Genomic DNA, 25,208 nt, shown 5'->3' with positions numbered 1-25,208 from the left:
CAGGTTTAATAATATCTTGTTCTAGCATTTTCTTAATTTCCGCCTCTGCTACTTCTCTGTTAGCAAAAGGCAACCTTCTAGGAGGTTGTTTCACAGGGACTGCTGAACCCGTGTTTATCTCATGAGTGGCCAAGTATTCAAGCAACATAGTTTTGATCTCTTCCATTTGAGACTCATTCAACTGTTTTTGACACCCCAAAACTGGTGCCATGCAATCAGACAATTCGCTTGTTTTATCTAAAGATTCATCTTTGATTTCAGACCCGTTTGGTTCTACATGGTCTATATTCACAAGATCTACAGGCTCACAAGTAGCCACTACTGTATTCTTATATATAGTGCAAGGTTCCGAACTAGATTTGGCTACTCTTAGAGGGACCTGAGTACAATCACTTGATATCAAAGACATGGCAACAAGTACACCTGTTTTGTCTATATGTGTTTCTATTATACCAGCATAACTGTCTGGTGGTAATTTGTCACTACTTTTTCCAGCTAGTACTATTTCTGATTCAGAAGATACTACCACATTTTCTAAAATAGTTTTTCTACAACAATGAACTACATCTTTTGTATTTTTTAAAGACAAAGGAACTAGAAGACTGTTTATTTCTAGACTTTGGGGATCTATTGTAACTATACATTTATTTTCAGACAAGAAATCTAAACCTAGGATGTCTTCATTTTGGATATCGGCTACCCAAAAATTCTGAAGAATTTGCTGTTTGTCTACCACAACTGGAAGAACAATTTGACCAAGACATGGAGAAGATTCACCTGTGGCTGTTATAATGTTAACATTTCTCAATGTCTGAATCTGATTTTCTGATAATTTCAGTTTGTTAAATAAATGCATTGAAAGGATGCTATGATTTGCTCCTGTATCTACCAATAATTTCACAGATTCTTTTTCTATTTTTAAGTCTAGAAACAAGCCTTCACTATGTGGTAAATAATTTATTAGCACTGTCTGGGGCTGTTGGTCTGATGTCGAGTTATGCCCCTTGAACTCGACCAGACTGCATTTTCCGGGCGCTGCTCTGGCGTATCTACACCGTTCCGTTGAAAATTTTCGCACTGTTGATGAGAAGCTTGATAATTGCTCGATCTATTTGGCTGATTTGCCTGGTACTCTCTATCGTACAAATTAGATGGATTACCATCTCTAAACTGATTTCTTTCCTCTGGTACCCCGTTTTGACGATTGATATGGTGATTGCGCTGGCTCATAGAATGCGACAATTTTTCTACAACAGCAGATAGAGAACTAATATTCTGTTTGAGATCGACCATATTGTCTTTAATAAACGCTAAATCTGATTTTTTTTTCTTTCTATCTCTGTTGATCTAAGTACTACAGCGCTGTTGCTCAGCTTAACGATACCACTCTAGTCTTACCGCTAAAGATTCGGCTGCGTTAAGATCTCTCGGCCGAGCTTCTCTAAGCCTTAGTTTCATATCTACATCGGGAATGGCGTCAATAAAATGATCCAACGCTTAAGTGTCTATCAGATATGGTGGAGCACCCGGATACGCTTTTCTAGTTAATTTTCTAACAGATTGCGCTAGTTCTATCATAGTTTCATTTTTATTTTCAACTCGGGTCTAAAGTTGTGACCTAAATACTTCAGCTCTGTTTTCTGATCCGTATCTATTCCACAAAATTTCAACCAGTAAACTATAATTTCTTCGCTCGGTCGGTGGTAATTCACTTAATACTGACAATGCATTTCCCGACAAACTACTGGCCAAGTATAAATTAAGCTTTCCTACAACAATCCCAATTGTTGCTTTCGGCCAAAATCACGAATTGCGCTAAATATTCTTCTAAATCACCAGAACCATCAAATAATTGGGGCTTCATTTTAACATCTGAAACAACAGATCTCTCATTTTGTCTATGCGGAAACGCATTACTGGGACTCGACAAACTTCTAAAATTTCTATTTTCATTCTTATCAACATTTTCACGTTCTAATAGACTTGGCTGTAATATATCGTCAAATCTAAAGGAACTCTTTCCTACATTAGGAACTGGACTAGGAAAACCTCTATTTCTGGTTTCAAACCTTTGCTCTAATTCTGAAAGTCTTTCAAACATATGTTTTTCTAAGCGGGACATTCGCCTTTCCACGGCGTCTAACATTGCGTCGCATATTTCATCAGTTTTTCTAACCGTTTCTAGAGAATCAAGATCTTGGGACCTACCATCTTCATTCTGTCCGTCACTATGCAGAATTTTAAAAGTTACGATATCTAAATCGTCTGCCATATTTTAATATTTTTATTTTTAAACTAATAATTCTATAGTTCGAGGATATCTAGACTAATATCTAGTACTTTATCTACTGCTCCAACACTTTCTCTGTCGTCCCATCGCACAGTACTACAAGAAGAATTATAACATTGAAGTGAAAGCTATGAACTAGCTATAGTGGTATCACCGCTGCCACCAATTGTAACGTTTTCGCGCTCTCGCTTTATAAAATAACCTGAAAATTACAGGCGGTATCTTTGAGGCACGTTACAATAACGGGTTCGAAGGTACCTTTAATACAATGAATAAAAGAATCACATAGTAGGTAAAAAGTTTTTAGAATTTTAATAACCCAAACTCAATCCAGAAGGCCGGTGCTGACTCCTGTCGGTGCTATTTCTAGTCAGTGTTCAGTTCTAGTCGGTGCTCGGTTCTGCACCGAACCCGCTTGCGTGGTGCTAAACTAAAACTTCTGCACTAGGTGCTCCATCTAGTCCGGTGCTACGGGTGCTAAATTCTGCAATTTTATCTATAAAGTTCTTGTACTATAATAACTTTACCGCACACCGACTAATCTAATTATTCAACGTTCAAATAATATTATAATCAATAGAAATACGAGATTCGGGTAGTGACATGCATAACTACACCCATATAAAGACTTGGTGCACACCGGGTAAACTTGGAAGGTGCAACCTGACTAAATTGCACTAATTTAGCCAATTTTACACAAAGCAATTTCTGCGCTTTACTAAAGAGAAGACAATTCTAAAACTTTATCTAAACTTTTTAAAAACACATAATTAGAGAAAACCGGGAGAAATAAATTTTCCCGGGGTCAGAGTCCAGGGATGCACCAACTAAATTCTAAATATTTCCTAAACTTATAAACTAATAAATTATTTCAATATTCTTTAGTTTTACATTCTTACTATGAATTTTTCTACATTTCTCCTACATTAATCAGCACAAATACATAAATTTATAATTTTACATATTCATACCTTCTCTCGGTGCAAGCACGATAATCTAGGGTACTTTCTTCTAATTAATTGTGGCCTCTGACTACGCGCACTCCGTGCGTTCCTTTTTATACTATGACGCAAATCATATTTTAGGTCATAACTTTGTATGAAAATTAATATTCATAAAGAATTCTCTATGAATAACAGCTAAAATTAAAGATCAATCATCTAACTAAACTTTATAAAAACATCTTTAATCAATTCATAAGCCAATATCCCCGTATTGATTTATTATTTAAAATCTAAACTTCGTATACTGGAGTAAATCCGGAAATATTTACGCTATCCGTATCTACTCGACGTTTACACATCAAATGGCATTTCCAGTTTGCCTTGAAAGAAACCAAACGGTAAAATAGTTTTTACTATTAAACAAACTTCGTAAAACTATTTATTTTATCTGAAAAGCAAAGACTAAATCTTGAGCCAACAATTAAGACTAAGTTCCATATTTCATTTTACAATATTCACGTAATAGAAGACGTATGTATATTCTGACTATAATAAAAACAGCAAATGCTCAGTCATATTCACCCATTTAGACTTATGAAATTAAGACGGCTTCAAGGACGCAACACCAGATATACGGTATCAGAACCTAGTAATATGCATCACTGTTAATTACTCATGTAGGATTGTAGGAATGACTCTACAAATCAACCAAATACATATTTGATTACTGATAAAATAATTATACTTTAATAAATAGCATTCTAACTTTTTATTTTAATTCATAATTTATTTATCTTTCACACAAATAAACTCTCTTACTTTAGGTCTTAGTCCAAGTCTGTATTGGTTGAAATATATGATAGACCGCTCTCAACAGTAGACACTGGAGAAATTAAATCAAACACCCCAAAATCACTATACCTTCAGAGAATTCAACCTTTCACCTTAAAACCAACCAACCAAAGTGAAGAATCACTAGACCATGAACAACAATCTGAATACTCTATACTTTACATGAATGGAAACCCATAAGTGACTTTACAAATAAATACATTGAATAAAACTGTATAATATGGAAACATACGACAGCAATAATAAATTTATTCAATAATCAAAATCACTTGCAACCTGCTATATCACAGTAGGACTCTGTATTCCTCTATCTTTAACAAGTGTGTCATTCACAAGGCAAGTTTATGACAGCGAGAGTTCATGTTGATAACATAAGGATGGGCATCTCTTATTCTGCGTTAGACTCCTACAAAAAGTGTAAATTTACATTGTATGGTTTGTTTATCTATATAAATATCCGTAATGTTAATGAGATATTAATTACCTGACACATTTCCATTCAAGTTATTTGTTTTGTGCCATCAAATGCAAGGAATCTGACATTTGAGAGCATTACACCCTTGGCTTGAAAAAGTGGTTTAATGGTTTAATTGTTTCTGTCAGATAATAGCTCTCTGTTTTTTCAACATTTATAATACCAAGGTAATGATCCTGGATAGTATTCTGAAACTTCCATCTCCCATACAATGCAGACATCTGTACTTTCATCCGCTAATAATGTGATTTTTTTTCTAGTATAAGAGAATCAATTAACTTCTGTTTGAAGTTATTACTAGTTTTTTTTCCATAATATCACTGACAGAAAGGAATGACAAGTAGATTACATTCCTAGGCGCTGATTGCAGGTGAATACTAAGGTCCTTTACGCCAAAGCTAGCTACAAACTGCACAAATTCTGCAAAGTTTTCCGAGAGGGCCCACCGTTTTTCTAATAATAAAATTGGCACACATAATAAGTTTCTTCAGTACCTCTCGAGTTATTTTTTTTTCTATCAATTTCCTGAGAGTGTAACAATTTTAAAACATTCACCTCGCTTCCTCATGCTTGTAATATTTGGGCATTCCAAACCACACCCACTTGTAAATACACTTCTCGTGTCTTAGATATCTTTATTTTATTCTTGCTGTGTCTTCAACCATGTCAATACCTGTTTATTTCGAATAGCTGTAACAATTTGTCAAAATGTGGGTGCTGTGAAAGGAAGCTTGCCAATTTTGGCCCACATGGTATATTCTCGCTGTCCGATAGTAGTCCATGCAGTTTGGATAATTTTCTCATGAGACATTGAAAGCTTCTCCGTAAAATCGTGGTTTTTAGAAAGTGATTCTGTTAGAAGATTTATATTTAAGGAAAAAAGCTAATATGTTCACCGTAGGCTTGATATTATAATATTATTGTAAATATTCTATTATATAAGAGGGACGTCAAAATATTAGGTGTAAACAGACCTTTAAAATGATTCCTTGCATTCAGCATTCAAGAAATCTTTGCTTTGATATATGTTTTGTATCAAGACATCAGCAATAACTCCAGTCGCATGTTCTTTTGATAGTATCCAGTGCATTCCTGTGGGATTTATTCTTTATTTCATATAACTTGTTGCCTTTGGTGTACATCCAAAAATGATATACATGTACGATAAAAATAGTAGGAATGTAAAAAAAACCCACCAAAGTTTAACGATTTTAGACTTTTTTAATCAGATGTTCTGAAAAGACAGTCAAAGAATGTGCCTTGGTTATATCTATATATTTGGTTTTTCAATATTTCGCTGATTCTCGTCACACATGATTGATTTCAATGGCGATTTTCTTTGTGCGTACAGAAAAAGTTTGCTAATAAAAGTAGACCAGGAAGTTTACACAGGTATTTCTGTCTCTACTTTGTTAATAAACATTTAAATCTCCTAAATGAGATGACATTGCAGTCCTAGAGGGATTTAGTAAACAACGATCAATACAGCATGTCCACTGAGAACTTACTGGAACGTAAGTTTATGTCAATGAATCTTTTTTAAACTCTAAGAAAAAGGTTAATGAAATTCAATCAATTTGAAAGACTATTACATATAAATGTACATGTTAAAATGTCGGTACTATGGGCTATCTTATCCAATATTAATAATACAGACTTTTAACAAATTAAAAGCGTGTGTCAAACATTTCTATATTTCTTAAACTTTGACTGATCCATGCTTAAAGCTGACATTAATTCATAAAAGTTTTTGGTCGCCATATTTGTTTCGATTGCGCCTCAACTGTCACTAGGGTATATTTACTAGCCAAGAATGTTACGGTCGGTTGTTTTTCGATCGAAACATAACAGGTTACACGGAATTCTAAATGATAGAATTACAAATGTAGTCAGATGTTCGTAAAAAATAAACTGTAAAATTTCGATCAATTAGGAGGGCTTGATTGTCGTGTAATGATTTCCTTTCAAAAGAGAGCTCAATATAAGAATAAAGAAAAATACCCAATATTCAAAGGTATAATTTGTATGGATATTTTTCTCAACTTAATACTATTTTATAATTAAACAAGTCATATATTAAAATTTTACTAAGATCCTATGCTAACTTGTTGACCATCCTTAAAAAATAAAGATGGTGAATTCTTTGAAAGAAGCATAATCTTGCACAGACAGCGATGTGCTATCTTACTCGCATGCACATCAAATACGTGTGTCGTTCATATAGATTTTATAACGTCTGTACCACATCGCTAGTAGCAGTCACAAGATGAAGCTCTGCCATTCAGTCAACTGAATGATAACTGAATGGTCTGGAAAGGTGACTTAATGGCACATATATGCCATTCAGTCACACCTTTCAATTGACTGATTGGCAGAGATTCATCCTGTGAGTTGGAATAAAAACCAACACATTACGAAAATTTCCATACTGTCACCGCACAATCTGCTAGTGCTATATTAAAACAGTAACTACTCAGGGGAACGTTCTACAATGATCGAGGGTTTTTTTAATATGTATACTTGGATTTCAGTGTATTTTGTTTTGTCCTTTTTGTGTATTCTTTACCAGTGCATGGGTTGTAATATTATATTTGTTCAAAGTGCGTTTTTTTTCCACATCTTTACGCCCTGTGTAATGCTCTCGGGTGAATGAAATACCTAAAATATCTAAAAGCGATGAAGCATAAATAGTGTTATCATCTTATTACAGGGGTAACGTGTGTAGCAATGTACTGTAACAAATAGAAATTGACAACTTGTATGGCGGTTGTCGGCGATAAAAAAAAAAATAATGCGTATATATGAATTCACGTCAGCTTTAAGTTATTGATAGTCTGGTATAGTTTCATAGCGTTATTACATAGGGTGTGACAACCTCTCTCTCTCTCTCTCTCTCTCTCTCTCTCTCTCTCTCTCTCTCTCTGTTTTGAATCAACTGACAAACTAATCCCAAATTTATGGTGCCACAGAAGGTCCAATTTAAAGTTATTTAAAGTTATGAAATGTTTTGGGAGTAGTGGGCTACAGTAAAGATTCTTTACAACATGACAGATATCAAAGAGAAATAGTTGTGGTATGTTTATTTTGTTTTTTAAGTTTCTCTCTTATGGTTTGTTTATTTTACTGTTTAAGTGAAACTTCCTGAGATACTAGTATCGTACAATACACCATAAATATTGAAGAACCCTCGTACATTGTTTTCTATGATTTTTAAGATAATTATGAGTCATCAAAATTATATATTCATTTAAGTATTTAATTTCTAAGGACACATTTAGTTCTTAAATTGAACATTTCCATTACTCTCTTATTATAATACTGAAATATGATAATTTTGTTTATTCTGTGTATCTTTAAAAAGGCTGTGTCTTGTTCAACTGATCGTTTTGGCCGTTTCGCGACTTGTAGTGGCAAGATAAATTTTATATTTAACACTACAAAACAAATTAAAATATAAACAGTCACGCAGATTTATTCATTGTGAAGTAAATTATTTTACAATGTATTATCGATTTTCTTTTTAATTTCTCTAGCGTCCCCTGCATACTATAGAATAGACCAAAATGACCAGTCAACATTTACCTACGGGAACCAGAATAATCAGTTTCCGGAAGGTAACCAGTATTCATCGCCAGGGGGCGCTATGTATCAAGTTAACACATACCGACCGTAATACGTACAATAACCAGGATCAATATATATATTTTTCCCTTAGCGCCTCCTTCTTACAATGAAGCAACAAACCAAAATGACCAGTTACAGCTTACTTACGAGAACCAGAATCCTGGAAGTAACCAGCATCCATCGCCAAGTGACACCCAATACCCAGGCAACCAGTATCAACCACAATATAATGCCCATGGCCAAGAAAAGACATCAATGGTACAGAACAATGTGTATAAGTATTTAGACAACAATTATAATTCTTTCATGCGTTGTTTAAATTCATTTTGGAGCTATAGGAAGATGAAAGTTTTTTGGTGTAAATATAAGTGAATCTTTTTGTATAGATCAGTGGTTTATCAGAAATTCTCATTTGGGACAGTCAATAAAAATTGTAGTGAAGTTTGACCTAAAAACACAATAAATAGGTATGACTCCCTATCTACCCACTGGTTTATAAAAGCATTGTTATCATTTTCCATTTAGCTGCAACAAAAAGAATTAAGGCCATGCACATGATATGCATAATATAACACAAAATTCAGTTTAGATTTTTAATCCCTCAGCTAAATATTCAGTTTTGCAGTTTGTTTTTGATGTTGTTGTTGTTGCAATTTTTAAGAATAAGTTAAGAAAATGATAATATAAAAAACTTAAAATTTGGATACAGTGTATTAAAAAAAAAAATATATGTAATTCAACATCGAAGCATTGTGGCATTAATGTGTAAAGTGTTAATTCCCGCGCTTTCGCGGGATATCATCTAGTATATAATATAAAGTCAAACAACGTAAATACCAAATACCAAGAAACATATTATGGAACTACAAAAAGGCACTAAAGAGTCATTAATGTCGGAAAATATTTTTTAACATTATAATTCAGCGTTTCATTTAAAATTAGGATTGTACACATTTCATTAATTGGGGTAATTGGGTATTAATTCACCATTATATTGATTTTTATATCATTTTTTGTACAGGTTACACAGCCTGGAGCTATGGTAATGGAACGAGCCCCTGTCACCCACAACTGGATGGGTCCGGCTGTCCTCGCTTGTTTGTGTTGTTTTTGGCCGACGGGGATATGTGCCATCATTGCAGCTAGCAATGTAAAAAATACGAAGTCATCATTTTTTTCATCGACAAAATATCAAAACTAAAACCATAATTTTTTTGGTTATCTTTGTAACAAATACCTTTTGTAATCAAAGAGTATGTGCATTTTCCCTTCTTTTTCTTGGATAATGTATAATAAACGCAAGGAATTGATACACAAATATGGGTATAGTCCACTAATGCATTTTCCATAGGCGGTAATGTTAACGTTATGGTTCATAGTTCCGGCCCTAATTTTCGTTCAGCAACGAGGGACTTCTTGAATGAAAGCTCATCAAATTGTCTCTTTCCTGTTAAAATTTCGTGGTTTGAAGTCAGATTCGTTTTCCGGCAAAATGCGTCTGTATTGAAAAACTCTGAAAATGAAAGTAAAAGTAGGGAATTTCTCAGTTTTGGAAAGGGTGTACATCAAACAATTTCAATTCTTTTCTTCAAATTATAATTCAATTTTGACACTTGTTTTAAAAATTGCAAATCCTCTTTTCTGACATGTGTCAAGCATTCTGATTTAAAATGTCCCAATAAATGTATATACACTCTGCAAGTATAGGGACTATTTTGCTTAAAGGCACTACTTTGTTGTCCTACCGATTCTAAAAATAGTTAGAGGGATATACCCATGTATCTGCGTAAAATCGTAAGATGCACAATTCACGTATTTTAGAAATTCGCTTTTATTTTTCTGACAAATGTAAACTAAATGAAACCATGATTAAAATTTGGCGTTGGCGATTTTAAATTATCGTCATTTTAATTCAAATCGGTGGAATCGCGGAATGAAGTATTCGCGTAAAATAAGGAATCTATAGCTACAGAAACCTAAGCGAAACTTATGACAGAATTTTATATCTGGTTATTATTTTTGGGCTTAAAAGTTTAGACGACCTACTAATAAGCTTCTAAAAAGAACAGCTACTAAACTGATCATACATGTGTGTACATACACTTGCGTGATTTATTTGAAATTGGTGTAATCTTTCTATGTTATCGTACAATGAACATGTATGTAGTTTGTGGAAATCCGAATGTGTATGATTCAGAGAATTGCACTCCTGTTAATTATAAATCATAACAAATTCATGCAATCAGCCCATATGCATAAAAAACGATATAACTTTATGAAAAGCTACTGGAATTTTTCCCAACTATTTTATAAATATAATGAAAGAAAATCGTCAAATACTTATTTTCTTTTTGTTGTGTTAACAGGCTAATGAAGCAGCAGCGTATGGAGATGTATTAGAAGCAGAAAGACAATCAAGAAGAGCGCGTTCGTATGTGACCACTTCATTCCTAATAGGAATAACTTTGATTGCAATCGTAGTCGTATATCGTGTGGTACATTATTATCCCCTCATGTAATGTCGTTGAAAAAAAAACACAATTTAAACAGAAAATTCATGACTGTACGACTCGACATTAACTACTTCCGTTTCATTACTGTGAAAGTTAGCAGTTCAAAGCTGATATTTTTTTGATGTAGATCTTGTAAAGGTAAAAAAGAAACCTTCCTGTAGTAACGGAGGGTTTGTAAAATGTCCAATGTTGAAAGTTGAAGCGGGCGAGAGGTTAAATTTTAATCCGATTTACATCGAATTTAAGGTGGCTCACTACACCTTGAAAAATGTGTTATTTTGGATGAAAAATAATGAAAATATAATTCAGTAAACATGAACAAAAGCTCCAGGCGGATTTGAACTCATGATTTGCTGTTCAGAAGCCCAATAATTTGGCCACTGAGCTACGACGATATACAACCGAATAAAACGATATAAACAGTTTAACAAAATATTTAAATCGGCATCTTGGGACGTAGTGTCTTAAAAAGTATAAGTTGGGGTGTAGTGAGGTACCTTAAGGCAAATTTACCCGTATTGTTTAGAATGGCACTAGCCGAAGATTCAGAAGAGACTCGGACAAATATTGCTCATATATGAACGGTAAATCGCTTCATTTTAAAAGCTGCATATCTATTACTATAGATTGACATGCCGACTCTAATTTTCCATCAGAACAGACCACAGATCGCTAAATCTTCAGCTACGTTTCATTATGATATATAAAATGTGCTTACACAAATCGTCTATGTATGCTTAAAGAATGATGTATAGTATATATATATAACCATTATTCATTAAATAATATCTTTTATACTGGTTGTTTAATTGAAAAAGTGCTCAATTCTTATTAAAATAAACACATCCTTAAATCCTCAAGAAACATTACTCTTTGTGTTGCATCGATGCTTTGAAGGGTGCGTATTCTTCTAAGAAGGTATAATTGTTTACAAATTAACCAACATATCTGACTTACAGTTTTAGACATGATATTGTTTGACGTCTATACAATAATTATATGGAGAAAAAAACAACTCGATATTTCACAGTTTTAATTTCAGTATTTAACAATGACCATATAACCTCGTTGAACATTTCTTTAGAAGGTGTTGCACAAATACACGAAAACTTGTCGACTTTAATTTTATCAAGTTTTAATTCCAATTTTAACAGAAGTGTATACGTACATGTACACTTTACTAATCGCAAAGCAAAAATTAAATCAAGAAAAAAATAAAAAATTAGTTTAACAAAATAACAGAGTGTATGACTTACTACAGGAAAAGTACACTGAATTCATTCAGATTGTTTATCCCAGGTATGCTAACATGCCAATTAGGTTTTATGTTTAATGTTATGTTCATAGATTAACTAAAACAAGGTGGCTAGTATACTACTTATTACTTTACTATTAAAATGTCTACTTAATTATTAAAAAATAAAATAAAACTGTATTTGTCTCGAATGAAAACAATACTTGGCAATGCATAACTATTTTGATCATACAACTTCTTAATTACATTATATTTAATGATTAATTACTAAATATAAACAAGCTAAGAAAGATTACTCCATTATAAAGAGACATGGGAAGGTAACTCCATTAACTATTAAAATCCTCCTCCTTGAAAACTTTTCAAATGCTTTCACAATATCTTATCGATAACTTTGATGGACAGCTTCATTATTTTTCTTTTTCTAAACATGAACATTTTTAAACATTATATAATTTAACAATATATGGCCATATTCTCCCCCCCCCCCCCACCATTACAAGCTGGACCTCTGACCCAGGGTCCATGAATTTCACAATTAAGGTAGAGGGGTGTTGTCGACATCAGAACCATGCATTTAGTTTTTTCCCCACATGTGTGGGAGTAAAGAAGAAGATTTTCTAAGAGCTGATACATTTTCCATTTATGGCTAAATTGGTCTCGCCGTAGCTCTGTCCCAGGGGTCATTAATTTCACAGTTTAGGTAGAGGAGTCCGTTGACATCATAACCATGTACTCAGTTTTTTAAATATATATATATATATATATATATATATATATATATATATATATATATATATATATATGTGTGAGTGTGTGTGTGTAAAAAAAGAGGATTCTCTAAGATTTATTACATTTTCACTATATGGCCTAAGTGGCCCCATCCTGGAGCCTGAGCCCCTGACCCAGGGGCCATGAATTTTACAATTTGGGTAGGGGGCTTCATGGAGATCATAACCATGTATTCAGATTTTTCCTCTCATGTGTGGTAGTAGAGAAGAAGATTTTTGAAATTTGGCTTTTTTGCATATTTGGCCCCACCTCTGGCACCCCAGGGGTGGTAGAGCCATGAATTTCACAATCTAGCTTCTTCTTACCATACAAATGCTTCATACCGAAAATGGTAACAATTGGCCTTGTAGTTTTTAAGAAAAAGCTAAAAATGTAAAATTGTTAATGCACGACGCACAACGCACGACGACCAATTGCATTTATTTAGGTCACCTGAGTGACTAAGGTAACCTAAAAAAATTAAACAAAAGGTAAAGTACATTTTGATATACGCAAATTATTTGAGAGTTGGAATTACAATTACATTATTTACTAGCGAGCCAATCGGCTCAAGATCGTATATCTACAGTCATGTAATACCTTAAAAAATATACAATATGTTCAAAACAATTTTAAGTATTACTCTAAAGGACAAATGTCAAACATCTATTCATAAATATATCCTAGTAGATGTTTTTTTCCATTTTAAGAAAATAACATTAAAAGGACAAGGTCACGATTTTGGTTAATATATATAATTATGCAATATTTTTGACAAAAAATGATGAGGTTTAACAACTGGTATAATTTACAAAAATATTTAAAAATATATATAAATTCTAGCATTAAACACTTCCCTAATATATGTACAACTGATCTACAAAAAACCCACCAAAACAACGTCCTATCTTAAAGGGGCATGGTCACGATTTAGGTCAAATTTTATTTTTCTGTTTTTATTATTTGCAATGCTTTAGGAATGCATTTCTAATGATCAAATGAAATTTCGTTGAGTTTAAAGCAAGATACAGGGCTTACAATTCTTCGTCATGTAAACAAGGCTCGTGACCTGTTTTTGTTTACATAGGTTCAATATACCAGTAAAAAATCTTTTTAAAGCTGGTCTGTCTATCTTGTTATTCATTTTAAGCATAAACAAACAGTTCCTAACGAATAATACATTCATTTTAGGTCTAAAACTGGAATTTTTACTTCAACATTCAAAATGTAAACAAGAGCTTTGTTTACACAGCGAAGAATTTTAAGCACTGTAACTCGCGTATGACTCATCAAATGACACTCAACTTTTGGTTGCCTATTAAAAATGTCTTACTGAAGCATTGTAAACATTATAATCGAAAAAATAATTTTTGACTAAATTCGTGACAATGCCCCTTTAAAAAGTGTAAAAGGAATTATTCGTACAATAGGGGAACCTTATATACGCTCGCCGTTTACACCATTTGAAAAACCGAATTTTGTTAAAATTTTGTTAAAATATCAAACTACACTGTAGCAGACTTGTTGTTCAGTTAATATTAATGATGTTCTCCTACTACGTTCTATTATTTATGTTTTGTTGAAACGATGCATGTATTTGAATCCATGAATTAATGATAATAAACAAACCCTCAAATCTCACCTACGACATTTAAATGCGTTGTCGCGATCCCAACCCCCTACTCTTCGTAACCTTTTGATACAGTCATGTAAGTTGTAAACATAATGTTACGTAGAGAATTTTAATGACAAGGGAGCACATGACAAACTTTTGTGGCATTCGTCATTGAAATTCAACGCAGATCCTCGATTTTAATGAAAAAGTTTTGATAATGTCTTTGCATGCGGTAAAATGTGTACAGTTATTACAGAAACGGCATTATGTTTTTGAAAAAAATTGATTTAATTCGTATAAAATGTGGAAAATAGAAATTTTAAACTTCCGGGTTACAATGTTAGTACGTTTAACACACATATTCTAAGTTGTGCATTAAAATGAAAACAAAATGTAAACAAGCAACTAAAATTGCCGATAATAGAGTTACCGGTCTTTAGCCGAAGATCGTTTTACATTGCGTGTTTTGATGGCCCAACTGTTGTGACGTCTACTCCCGCTCCTTGTGGTTAGGTGGTTAGGGCTGTATTGGACTTTTTGATTAGTTGGGATTGGGACATTTTCCTCATTTCCTTCTTTTGATAATAATAATCGGAAAATGCAATTTTTTTGCTTAGCCATGACACTCACACTCTTTGTTTGTTGTTTTTTTCGGGGGGGGGGGGTGCTGTCCTTTTTAGTTGACCATATCAAAAAGTTTTTTACGCACCAACATTAGCCTCAATGTTTTTCTTCCTCCGACTTCAAAGTCGAGTTTGATTGTAATTTAAGTACATTCATATAGCCCTTTTTATTCCAAATTTGGTTTCAAATGTTTTGGTTTAAAATAATGTACAGTGAATGAATTAGAGATATGGAAATTTTGCTCGCTCTAGCTCATTGAGCTGTCTAAGGTGAACAAAAAGGATCAGCGCTATCCTGGTACCTGTGTAGATACTATTCACAGTAAATACATGTAGAATGTAAAAAAAAATGTTAGGCATTCATTTTACTTTTGTTTAAAAGTCACATCATAATTCAACAGAGAACCGTTTTTACCATAAGGAACGTGAGCTGGTGTAGGTTTAATTATTCAACTTAAAAGAAATAACCAGCAAACCCCGAAAAGTTTACATGATTCTACGTTATAATAATCATGTTTTTAAAAACGGTCAAGTTGAGAAAAATAAATCATTAATATGTATGTTTGTTATTAGTTTATGTTAATGTTCTCTTTATAATTTTTAAAATTAAAATAAACTAAACATAAAAGATGATATTTTAAATTTTGGGAGGGGTAAACAATTACGTAACTTCTGTTACATTTACATATTTTATTTTGTTTTTAAAATTCCATTGATCAATCCTCGTAACACACAATGGAAAATCACCGCCCCTCCTACTTGCACACGCCAAAATAGTGGTGTTTATAAATAAAGACGATGAAATTAAACACGCCAGTTATTGTTCATCTGTGGTCCGTAAAAATTTTATCTCAAAACTGAGAGCCGATATAGGGGTCACAATCGGATATTTAACATAACAATCGAACACATCAGGATGTCTTCTGAGAAAAAGTCAGGACGTGAGTTATTTGAATTAATTTTTAAATGTATAGTACATGTTAATATTACTCATTAATTAAAAAAAATATATGCAGTGTATTTGTAGTTTTTCAAAAATGACTCGTTTCAAATGATAAGTTTTAATTTTGACTATCAATTAAACCTTGACTCATCCATCTCTCTCTCTCTCTCTCTCTCTCTCTCTCTCTCTCTCTCTCTCTCTCTCTCTCTCTCTCTCTCTCTCTCTCTCAATATCAATTGTATAACATGTACGGCCGTTTTCCGATTGTTTGCTTATATTAAAGGATATTAAAAAAATCAACAAAAATAAAGACACAACAAATTAAATTAAATCGAAAATTTCCAGTAATAATTTATATCTTAAGAAGTATGATGTGTTGACATGACATCTGTACGTACGGAACAAAATAGTAATAGATAGAATAACATTTTATGCATTTACCAACATATCTACTTTTTAACCGGGTTTCCCAACGGAAAAATCCGGTTATTAAAATGGTGAAAATGGCAGGCGGGCGGGCGGCTGCCAAAAGGGTACCCTCATTGTACGGATAACTCCTCCTACAGTTTTCAAGATAGGAAGTTGTTCTTTTGCAGATCAATTGTACATATATCAGAGGTGTGCATATTGCTAGGGTTTTGATTTCTAATAATTTATCGAAAAAATACCAGCTTTTGAACTTAGTCTTTTTTGGCAAAATATTGCATATAGGGTACCCTCATTGTACGGATAACTTTTCCTACAGTTCTCAAGACAGGAAGTTGCTCTTTTGCAGATCAATTGTACGTATATCAGAGGTGTGCATATTGCTAGGATTTTGATTTCCAATTATTTAACGAAAAAATACCAGCTTTTGAACTTAGTCATTTTTTTGCAAAATATTGCATATAGGGTACCCTCATTGTACGGATAACTTCTCCTATAGTTTTCAAGATAGGAAGTTGCTCTTTTGCAGATTAATTGTACATATATCAGAGGTGTGCATATTGCAAGGATTTTGATTTCCGATAATTAAACGAAAAAATACCAGCTTTTGAACTTAGTCATTTTTTTGCAAAATATTGCATATAGGGTACCCTCATTGTACGGATAACTACTCCTACAGTTTTCAAGATAGGAAATTGTTCTTTTGCAGATCAGTTGTACTTATATCAGAGGTGTGCATATTGCTAGGATTTTGATTTCTGATAATTTATGAAAAAAATACTTTCTTTTGAACTTAGTTATTTTTTGGCAAAATGTTGCATATAGGGTTCTCCATTTCACTGGATACGGGTTGACATGGATTAGGATACAGTTCACATAAAAAAAAACCCGGTTTGCTGTCACATTCACAGCTTTTCACTTGTTAATATCATCGCTTCAGTTTAGATTTATGTGTGCATTACATTATAAAAATACACCTCATTTTAGTTGTTTTATTTTGTAAATTAATTATATGATTTATATGAAGTTTTGACTTTTTGTTTAATTGTCTTAGTACCACCTGCATACAACCAAGTTACATACCCGAATGACCAGTCAAACTTTACATACGGGAACCAGTATAATCAGTATCCTGGAAGTAGCCAGTATCCCTCGCCAGGTGGCGCTCCATACCCAGGCAACCAATATCAACCGCAATACAACGCAGATGGCCAAGTGATGACATCAGTGGTATGATCAAATTTTATTTTAAACAAGAGATGTTTGTGAAACATTTATGCCCCCCTCCCTTGGAAACATCCACAAAGAAAATGAACGTAAACTGCAAATAACTAGTATTTTTCTAAGTTCAAGGGCCATAACTCTGTCGAAAATTGCTCGATCGTACCCAATATCGAACTTGACCTAGATATTATTATGATAAACCTGTATACCAAATTAATTTAAATATGTTAATCCTCTCGAAAGAAAATAAGCGGATACTGCAAATAACTGGATATTATCATGATCAACCTGTATACCAAATTTCATTTCAATATGTTCGTCCTCTGCGAAGAAAATGAGCGGAAACTGCAAAAAAATAGAATTTTTCTACGTCCAAGGGCCATAACTCTGTCGGAAATTGCTCGATCGTACCCAATATCGAACTTGACCTTGATATCATCATGATAAACCTATATGTACCAAATTTCATTTCAATATGTTCATCCTCTGCGAAGAAAATGAACGGAAACTGTTGGTGGACCGACCGACCGACCTACAGACAGCAGCAAAGCAATATGCCCTCCCTTCTTCGAAGAGGGGCATAAAAATATACAAAAAAGACATCATATGGAATATCGATATGAACACAATAATTCAGAAAAAGAGCAAGGAATATGAAGAAACGTCCGAAGTTCTCACGTCATATGACATATACACGTTTCTTTCTTTCAATAAATACTATATTTTTTTTACTTCATTATACTGATATCTAGAGCATCTGTTTTAAGGTTACACAGCCTGGGGCTGTGCCTGTTGTTGTGAACCCCGTCCCACCTACAAAGGACTGGATGGTTCCTGCTGTCCTCACTTGTCTGTGCTGTTTTTGGCCGACGGGGATATTTGCCATAATGGCCGCTAGCAGGGTAAATATTGCACAGTGTTCAAATTAATTGTTATAGTACATACCAGCAGCAAATATTCAACATTTGATTTCTGTTGTAGCTTGTAAGAAATGGCCCCATTCTAGTTACATATAGGAAGCGCACATTTGGTTGGGTTTTTTGTCATTTGCGTAAGTGCAAGTTGTTAGATAAGGTTGAATTTTTCCTATTACTCAAACAAGGAAAAATTCACTCATCGAGTAACGAAATTGGGAATTCTACGAGCATCGATTCTACACTATGATCAGCTACTGGTCATTTATATGTTCGTATTCTTATTCTAAAAGCAGCTGGTCTAAACCGACATTACAACCAAACAGTTTTGAGCGAATTTCGATTTATCCCATTTAACAGTTCCCTTTGTGTGTTTTATGTTCAGTTTTTAGGGTTAATGATAAACTCATTTTAAAAGTGTTGAGAAAACTTTGGCGAGTTACATGCACCGACTAATCTATGTGTAAATGACTTTACAAAATCGCATGGTTTTTTGAAACGATATTGCGAAATATTTTGCAGTTTTTTGTGTAATTGTTTTAATTTGTCTTCATTGTGCGGTTTTTTTAAAAAATTTTTAACAGGCTAATTCTGCAGCAGCCAGTGGGGATGTAGTGGAAGCGACTGCGCAGTCAAGTCGCGCACGAACACTTGTGATAGTTTCCATCATAGTAGGAATTATTGTGATTACGGTCTCAGTTGTTTTACGCGTGATTTATTATTCATCATATGCATACAGTTAATGAATTTTAAAATAACCGGTTGGCATGAATCAGTAAATTCTATATTTTAAAGTGACTTTTGACTTCATAAATCGCATTGCATATCATTTTTTTTCAATCTAGAGAAAGTAATGTGTCCTATGCACATGATTTAATGGATACATTTCCTTTTTAAGTGTATAATTTCATGTACATGGATACATGTACCACAAACATGTTTGCTTTAAAGAATTTTTTTTCTTATTACAAGTTATATATGTTCTATATGGGATGATACTCATTATATTTACCGACAGTGTGTACAGTTGTAGAACATTTAAATCATGAATTGATCAAGTTAATTGTTCATGTGTAATTTTACATGGACATGTTGTACAAATCATGTCTCATTATTGTCAATACTCATTCACGTTTTTAATTTTGATATGGATATGTTTTAATAAAAGAAAATAATTCACGATACTAGGTTTTTTTTATATAATTAAAGCTGAACAATGCTCGTGAATAGGCACTGCCCGCCAGTTTTCTCTTTCAGCACCGCTCTCAGTCCCCACAACACCTATATAAGCCACCGACCTCTAAACAGTTCAAAGTATTTCGTTGTAGAGGTATCACCTGTGTCGACGTACATCTTGCCTCGCCGTGTGACTCGGTCGCGATGAAATTATCAAATTTTACGCATTTATTCAAACCAGGAGCGTACTAACACACATAAAGTGGTCAATGCATACATGTAAATTAAACTTTTTAATGTTTTACCTTTCCCAATCTGGTAAATGCATTATTTGTAAACATAACTTTATGCACATAAGAGAATAATTCAATGCATAAAAATCCAAAGACCACGAAAGGAATACTACACATCGGCCACAAGTTTCAGGTGTGCAATCGGGTGTAACGAAATCGAAGGGTTCATATACCAAGTACATGTATCTGTGTAATGGTACGTTTTTACGAGCGGTGAACAACTTTAATAATAAGAAAATATAATTGTCATAGGCGTCGGAACCGGGGGGAGCCTAGCCCTAGCCCCCCCCCCCCCTCCCCCCAACTTTTTTTGCTAAGTTAGACCTAATCATTAGGCACATAGCAGAATAGAGGGTTCAGCCCCCCCCCATTTTTTCGCAGGCACACTATAGCCCCCCCCCCCCCCCCCCGGATTAGGAATTTCGTTATTTTTGAAAAAAAAAATTGGTAGGTAAGATTTTTTTATTAGAACTATAGGTATACTCCCCCCCCCCCCCCCCCCCCGGATTAGGATTTTCATGATTTGAGGAGAAATGTTATGGCCGAAAAAAAATTTTGTTTTGGAAGTAAAGGATTACCTCCATCCCCCCCCCCCCCCCGGATTATGATTTTCATGATTTTGGGAATAAGGTTTTTAAATCTCAATATTTCTGAGGATCAGTCTAGCCCCCCCCCCCCCCCCACACACACACACACTTTTAATTTGCTTCCGACGCCAGTGATTGTGCAAGAAGTTTTTAAATTAATAATGAAAGAAACCGCCAGCATTGCATGACGGGAAATATGAGGGCAACAAATGTTTAAAAATATCTGCAAAGAAATAAGGCATACCAAGAAACTGACTATTTCTATGGGAGTGTGTTAATCTTATTATTGATATATTTTTGGGATTGTTTTTACGGATGCTGTAGTTATTTTGATAGACGACATTAATTTTAAAACCTGTTCTGTTATTTTACGGTAGTAACCTCGTCTTCTCTGTATAGAAGTCATTTTATTGTTCCACGAATGAGCAATCTCAGTACAATTGATATCAAATGTTTTGGTAATGTAATCACGTGTGACGTCATCAGCTTACAAGTTAAAGTGTTGCAATCTATCATCATAAATAATTTAAATTACTCTAAGATCTAGATCTATTGCTAGACAATCGTCTGTTTACCTTTTTTTCACCGAAATATGCCCTCAATTTAAGAGTTACATTATTTATTTCAACTAAACCATTATGTACATATACAGATTGATACCGTGAGGCTAAGTTTTTTTATGTAAATAAGAACTGATGAAAGGTAGCTACATGCATAAGTAAAAGCGTATATATATTCCGATAACACTTTCTTTAAAGATTGCTATTCTTCACATTTCTGTGAAACTTACCACTGTTTCAGATTCCATGTAAGCAATAAAAAACCCTCCAAAGCGTGCATATATAGAAAAGGTCCCTTTGAAGTTTGAAAGACTCTAAACCGATTTAAAAAAGTACAGTTGTAGTGACATGTATAAGTTTACGTATATTTATATTACGTTAGCACTTACTTGACGATTGATTTTCTCGAAACTTATGGGATTTTTTTCTAATGCGCACCTTCCGTAACAATCTTTATCCATGTACATGTGTGAATAAGCCTACTATACGATAAGAGTTAATATGTGCCATTAGAGTCGGGCATGAGTCACGGATCCGGGGATATCCTTTTTTCAAAACATGAATTTGAAGACCTTGGGGGATGTTTTAGACACAAATCCACATAAAAATTTCCAAAAACTTTCAATACAACACTCTCTCTCTCTCTCTAACCTTTAATTGCATTTTTTATCGCACACACGATAATACACACCTCATTATAAGAATAATCGGAACCTTTCTGGTTTTTATATTCACGAAAGAATTAAAAAACCCGAGAAAGTCAAAACTTCGTATATCTCGGGATTTTAACGAGACCAATCTTATACTCGTGAAAATCGAGAGAGGAGTTTAAATGGGAAAAGTAAGTAAAAGTTTTTGTTTCTTATATTGGCAAGCTTTTAAATTATATAGAGTTGCAGAACAATTGTTTATTAATGTGAAGTCAAAGTTTGGGGTGATTAGCCTTATCTCGTTAAATTTTGTTCAGCATGAAACAGTCTGAACAGCAGTCCTCGAGTTTGTCAACAATCTAAAACGTGCTAAGGAGTAGTCATTCGTCGGTAAGAACATACTTACTTACATTGTTAAACTACTCAAAAACTCTTTTAAAAGCCTACAATGCTTTAAGTCTAGTACACATGTTACAAAATTGTCGATAATTAATGGTCGTTATGAAATGTGACTTGAAAGACATGTTTTAGTATGAAATGTGTATGCAGGTGTATTATAGTCAGTTTTTACACATATTGTTACGCAGCATACGTTAAAAAAATATTGTATGTTTTTCCTAGAATATTGAGTTTTTGTCAATCATGCTTTCAGTCATTTCCATACAGAATTTCCTCGACACGTACAATGTACACTGTACATGTGGTTTTGATATCTGTATCTCATTCAAACTGTTGACTTTATGTCTTATTTATCTATTAACGATGACAGTGTTTATGAATCAAGGGTCTGCATTTGTTATGTAAATATAACATTATACAATTGAGAGTATGAGAGAGAGAGAGAGAGAGAGAGAGAGAGAGAGAGAGAGAGAGAAAGTATGAAAAGCCATAACAAATTTTATAGTTATATGTCATTTCCCACTAAATGAGTTGTTATAGCTGTTATCGTGGTAATGTTCTGACCATGTCTCAGATACTGCATGTGCCCATAAAAAAGTGTAATCTAGGACACACCCTTTTGTTTTGATAATGACAGCATTTAGCTGTGTAATGATAGCTAGTGTATTTTTTTTCTTCTTATCTACAGATTTACATGCGGCTTCCAGATGATCTGAAGATCAGGAATATAGAAAATATTGTCAATTTCATATTGCTAATGACCCAGTCAAGTCTGCTGAAGCCCAGAAGGTACTTCTTTGTCATGTAATAAACTTACAACTTGTCTACCATATGTAGATATATTTGGTTTAAGCTGATTGAAAGCCAAGCAAGTCATCTAAATAGCTACAATGTCTTGTGTAAAACGGAAAGGTTTATATGGGCATCTTGTTGCAAATCTGCTTGATTATCTGTATTTGAAAGGGGTGGGAACCTCTGAAAGGAATACCAGGAGTTTGAAAATATTATAAACTTTAAGAGATGTGTTTTACACTCTCTGAAAAAATGGGATTTGCAGAAATCCCATGAATTTCTTATGATGTTGATAGTTGAAACTCATACAGACAGTCATATGTTACATAAGTGTTACGTAAGTGTTTATGACTTTGATCTTTGTTCAATACATTTAATATCTTTCTGTCCACTGGATATCTAATTAAAATATCTTTGAAGTTACACCATTGAAGTTACACATTCATTACATTTATCAAGTGTGTGCAGAATTGATTGAGCCAGGTTTCCTGATGTTGTCATATTTATAAGTGATACATTGTACTGCTTTAAAAAGTATATATCTCATGTGACTTACTGGTATATTAGTACATATTTCATTTGTAAAATCATTTGACAAATTTAAAGTGTTTTGTAGTACTGAAATGTTTTTATGGCTTTTAAAATTACTGAAAGTTCATGCACATGATGCAACTATCTTTTGACGCTGTATATATAACAAAAAGAAACTGTCAGCTGGGTTTAAAATTAGTGGCAAAACGATGTAATACATGTATGTACACTATTAGAAAAGATTACATTGTTAGTAATTGCACATTCTTGAAATAACTGCATTGAATATACACATGTAAGTATTTAATGAGTGCACAATGTTTGCAAAAATAACATGTAATTCTCTTAACACTTTATGTTTATTCTATTTTAGTTTCCAGACCATGACATTAATGAATATTTCTTGAATGGAATGCATGAGGATTAAAATGGAACCTTATTCTGCCTTTTTACCAACTTACACCATCTTTTCAAGATTTATGGAGCCAACCACAGAAGAATTTGTTCTATGCACATCATTCATAACATTCTTATTTATGTTGCATAACTTTAAATGTTACTGGATGAATTGTGTTCACAAAATGAATACCAGAAACTTTTTATCGAGTGCACTTATTTTGTATTTTTCCTACCCATCCATCTAACATATGTTTTTATATAACATATTCATATACATGTAACATTTTTGAAAACAGCTATTTTTTTAAAATTGGAATTTAGCCTTACTATTTTATACAAGTTTTATTTAATATACTCTTTTGTATACAAACAGAACAAAAATACTTAGTTACAATGGAAAATGGACATAATGTATATAAAAGTGTCTGATAAATGTATAGGTCTTGTTCATGAACAGAAGAAATTGACAGAAAAATATTCAGTTTTAGCCATGAAATACAAATATTAATATTTTATAAGAATATTATTTAATCTAAATAAGATATAAAAGTTTGTTCCCCTTTATTCCAATGTTTGGAAACAAATCCAATATATAATTAAAATTGCTGTACAGTATATCCTATTGATTCCTATAATATATCACTTTAGTTTCTTGAACAGCATGTTTATTACTTTTTTTTCTTAAAATGATGTATACAAGGTCATTAATTTATTTTCATTATATTCAACTAGATACAAATAGGCCTTCTGCAACTTTTTCATTGTTTAAATGGTATCGAGTTTTAATTACCTTTCATATGAAAAATGACATCTAAATCTTAAATTGCTGTACGTTATATCCTATCCATCTAATGTATCACTTTATTTATGTTGAACTTCGTGTCTATTAGTATTATGATTTTTTTAGAATGATATATGCAATTTCATTAATTTATTTTTCATTTTAAGAAAATTCATTTTAAAAAAGATCTCTTACAACCTGTGTAATTTTTTTTCAGTTTACATAACACAGTGTATTAATTGAATGTAGCTGTGTAGATTTATACATGTACCTACAAGCAATATACATTTAATATTCACCAGGTACATGTACCAGCCTACTATATTTGATAATTAAATGTACTTCTTTCATGCATTTTACTCATTGTTATATGTATTATTTATAATTAAAATACTTTGAAAACTTTTCTCAATTTATTTATTTTAATAAGATTAAGAAACGGACTATAGTCAATGCACGTTTTCAAGAGTTGTCTCTCTTTGGGACAATAATGAATGCTCCCCAGGGTTAATGACCCTGAATATTGAGTAGGCTGTGAGGTGTGTAATAGTTCTAAAAGACAGAACTTAAT

The 25,208-nt window shown here is 33.1% G+C and overlaps 2 protein-coding genes and 3 long non-coding RNA genes across 9 annotated transcripts in view; 3 read left to right on the top strand and 2 right to left on the bottom strand.

The window, feature by feature from the left end:
- LOC105346099 (proline-rich transmembrane protein 1) overlaps positions 1 to 12,098 on the top strand; it is a 65,205-nt gene extending 53,107 nt beyond the window's left edge. Inside the window, exons 1-5 of one of the 3 annotated variants that reach the window (XM_034477689.2) lie at positions 5,940 to 6,075; positions 8,095 to 8,175; positions 8,277 to 8,443; positions 9,207 to 9,335; positions 10,552 to 12,045. In XM_034477689.2, the coding sequence (XP_034333580.2) occupies positions 6,051 to 6,075; positions 8,095 to 8,175; positions 8,277 to 8,443; positions 9,207 to 9,335; positions 10,552 to 10,704 (555 nt within the window). In that variant the 5' untranslated portion in view covers positions 5,940 to 6,050 and the 3' untranslated portion in view covers positions 10,705 to 12,045. Of the gene's footprint in view, positions 1 to 5,937; positions 6,076 to 8,094; positions 8,176 to 8,276; positions 8,444 to 9,206; positions 9,336 to 10,551 lie in introns of those variants that run through there. The other 2 variants (XM_034477691.2, XM_066070729.1) reach the window with 2 other exon arrangements.
- Positions 4,319 to 5,719, bottom strand: LOC136271217 (uncharacterized). Of its 2 annotated transcripts, XR_010709102.1 has the most exons (3): positions 5,536 to 5,719; positions 4,571 to 5,413; positions 4,319 to 4,492 (listed from the first exon to the last, which is right to left on the bottom strand). It is a non-coding gene; the product is annotated as an uncharacterized lncRNA (long non-coding RNA). The 2 variants fall into 2 exon arrangements; XR_010709101.1 differs by having other exon boundaries at positions 4,571 to 5,719.
- LOC117691502 (uncharacterized) lies at positions 8,765 to 15,442 on the bottom strand. Of its 2 annotated transcripts, none has more exons than XR_010709100.1 (3): positions 14,367 to 15,442; positions 9,423 to 9,698; positions 8,765 to 9,327 (listed from the first exon to the last, which is right to left on the bottom strand). It is a non-coding gene; the product is annotated as an uncharacterized lncRNA (long non-coding RNA). The 2 variants fall into 2 exon arrangements; XR_010709099.1 differs by having other exon boundaries at positions 14,371 to 15,442.
- Positions 15,443 to 15,743: 301 nt separating this feature from the next.
- On the top strand, positions 15,744 to 19,653 carry LOC105321257 (proline-rich transmembrane protein 1). The gene is made up of 4 exons (XM_034477688.2): positions 15,744 to 15,903; positions 17,386 to 17,561; positions 18,323 to 18,457; positions 19,054 to 19,653. Exons 1-4 carry the CDS (start codon positions 15,879 to 15,881, stop codon positions 19,210 to 19,212), a joined length of 495 nt encoding a protein of 164 aa, XP_034333579.2. The 5' UTR covers positions 15,744 to 15,878; the 3' UTR covers positions 19,213 to 19,653.
- Positions 19,654 to 20,629: 976 nt separating this feature from the next.
- On the top strand, positions 20,630 to 25,043 carry LOC136271809 (uncharacterized). The gene is made up of 2 exons (XR_010709803.1): positions 20,630 to 22,923; positions 23,831 to 25,043. It is a non-coding gene; the product is annotated as an uncharacterized lncRNA (long non-coding RNA).
- The last annotated feature ends 165 nt before the right edge of the window (positions 25,044 to 25,208 follow it).

This window comes from Magallana gigas, chromosome 9 (genome assembly GCF_963853765.1).
Source record: "Magallana gigas chromosome 9, xbMagGiga1.1, whole genome shotgun sequence".
NCBI classification, from domain to species: Eukaryota; Metazoa; Mollusca; class Bivalvia; order Ostreida; family Ostreidae; genus Magallana; species Magallana gigas.
Note: the sequence above shows the minus strand (reverse complement) of the source record. Positions and strands in the feature narration are given on the sequence as shown.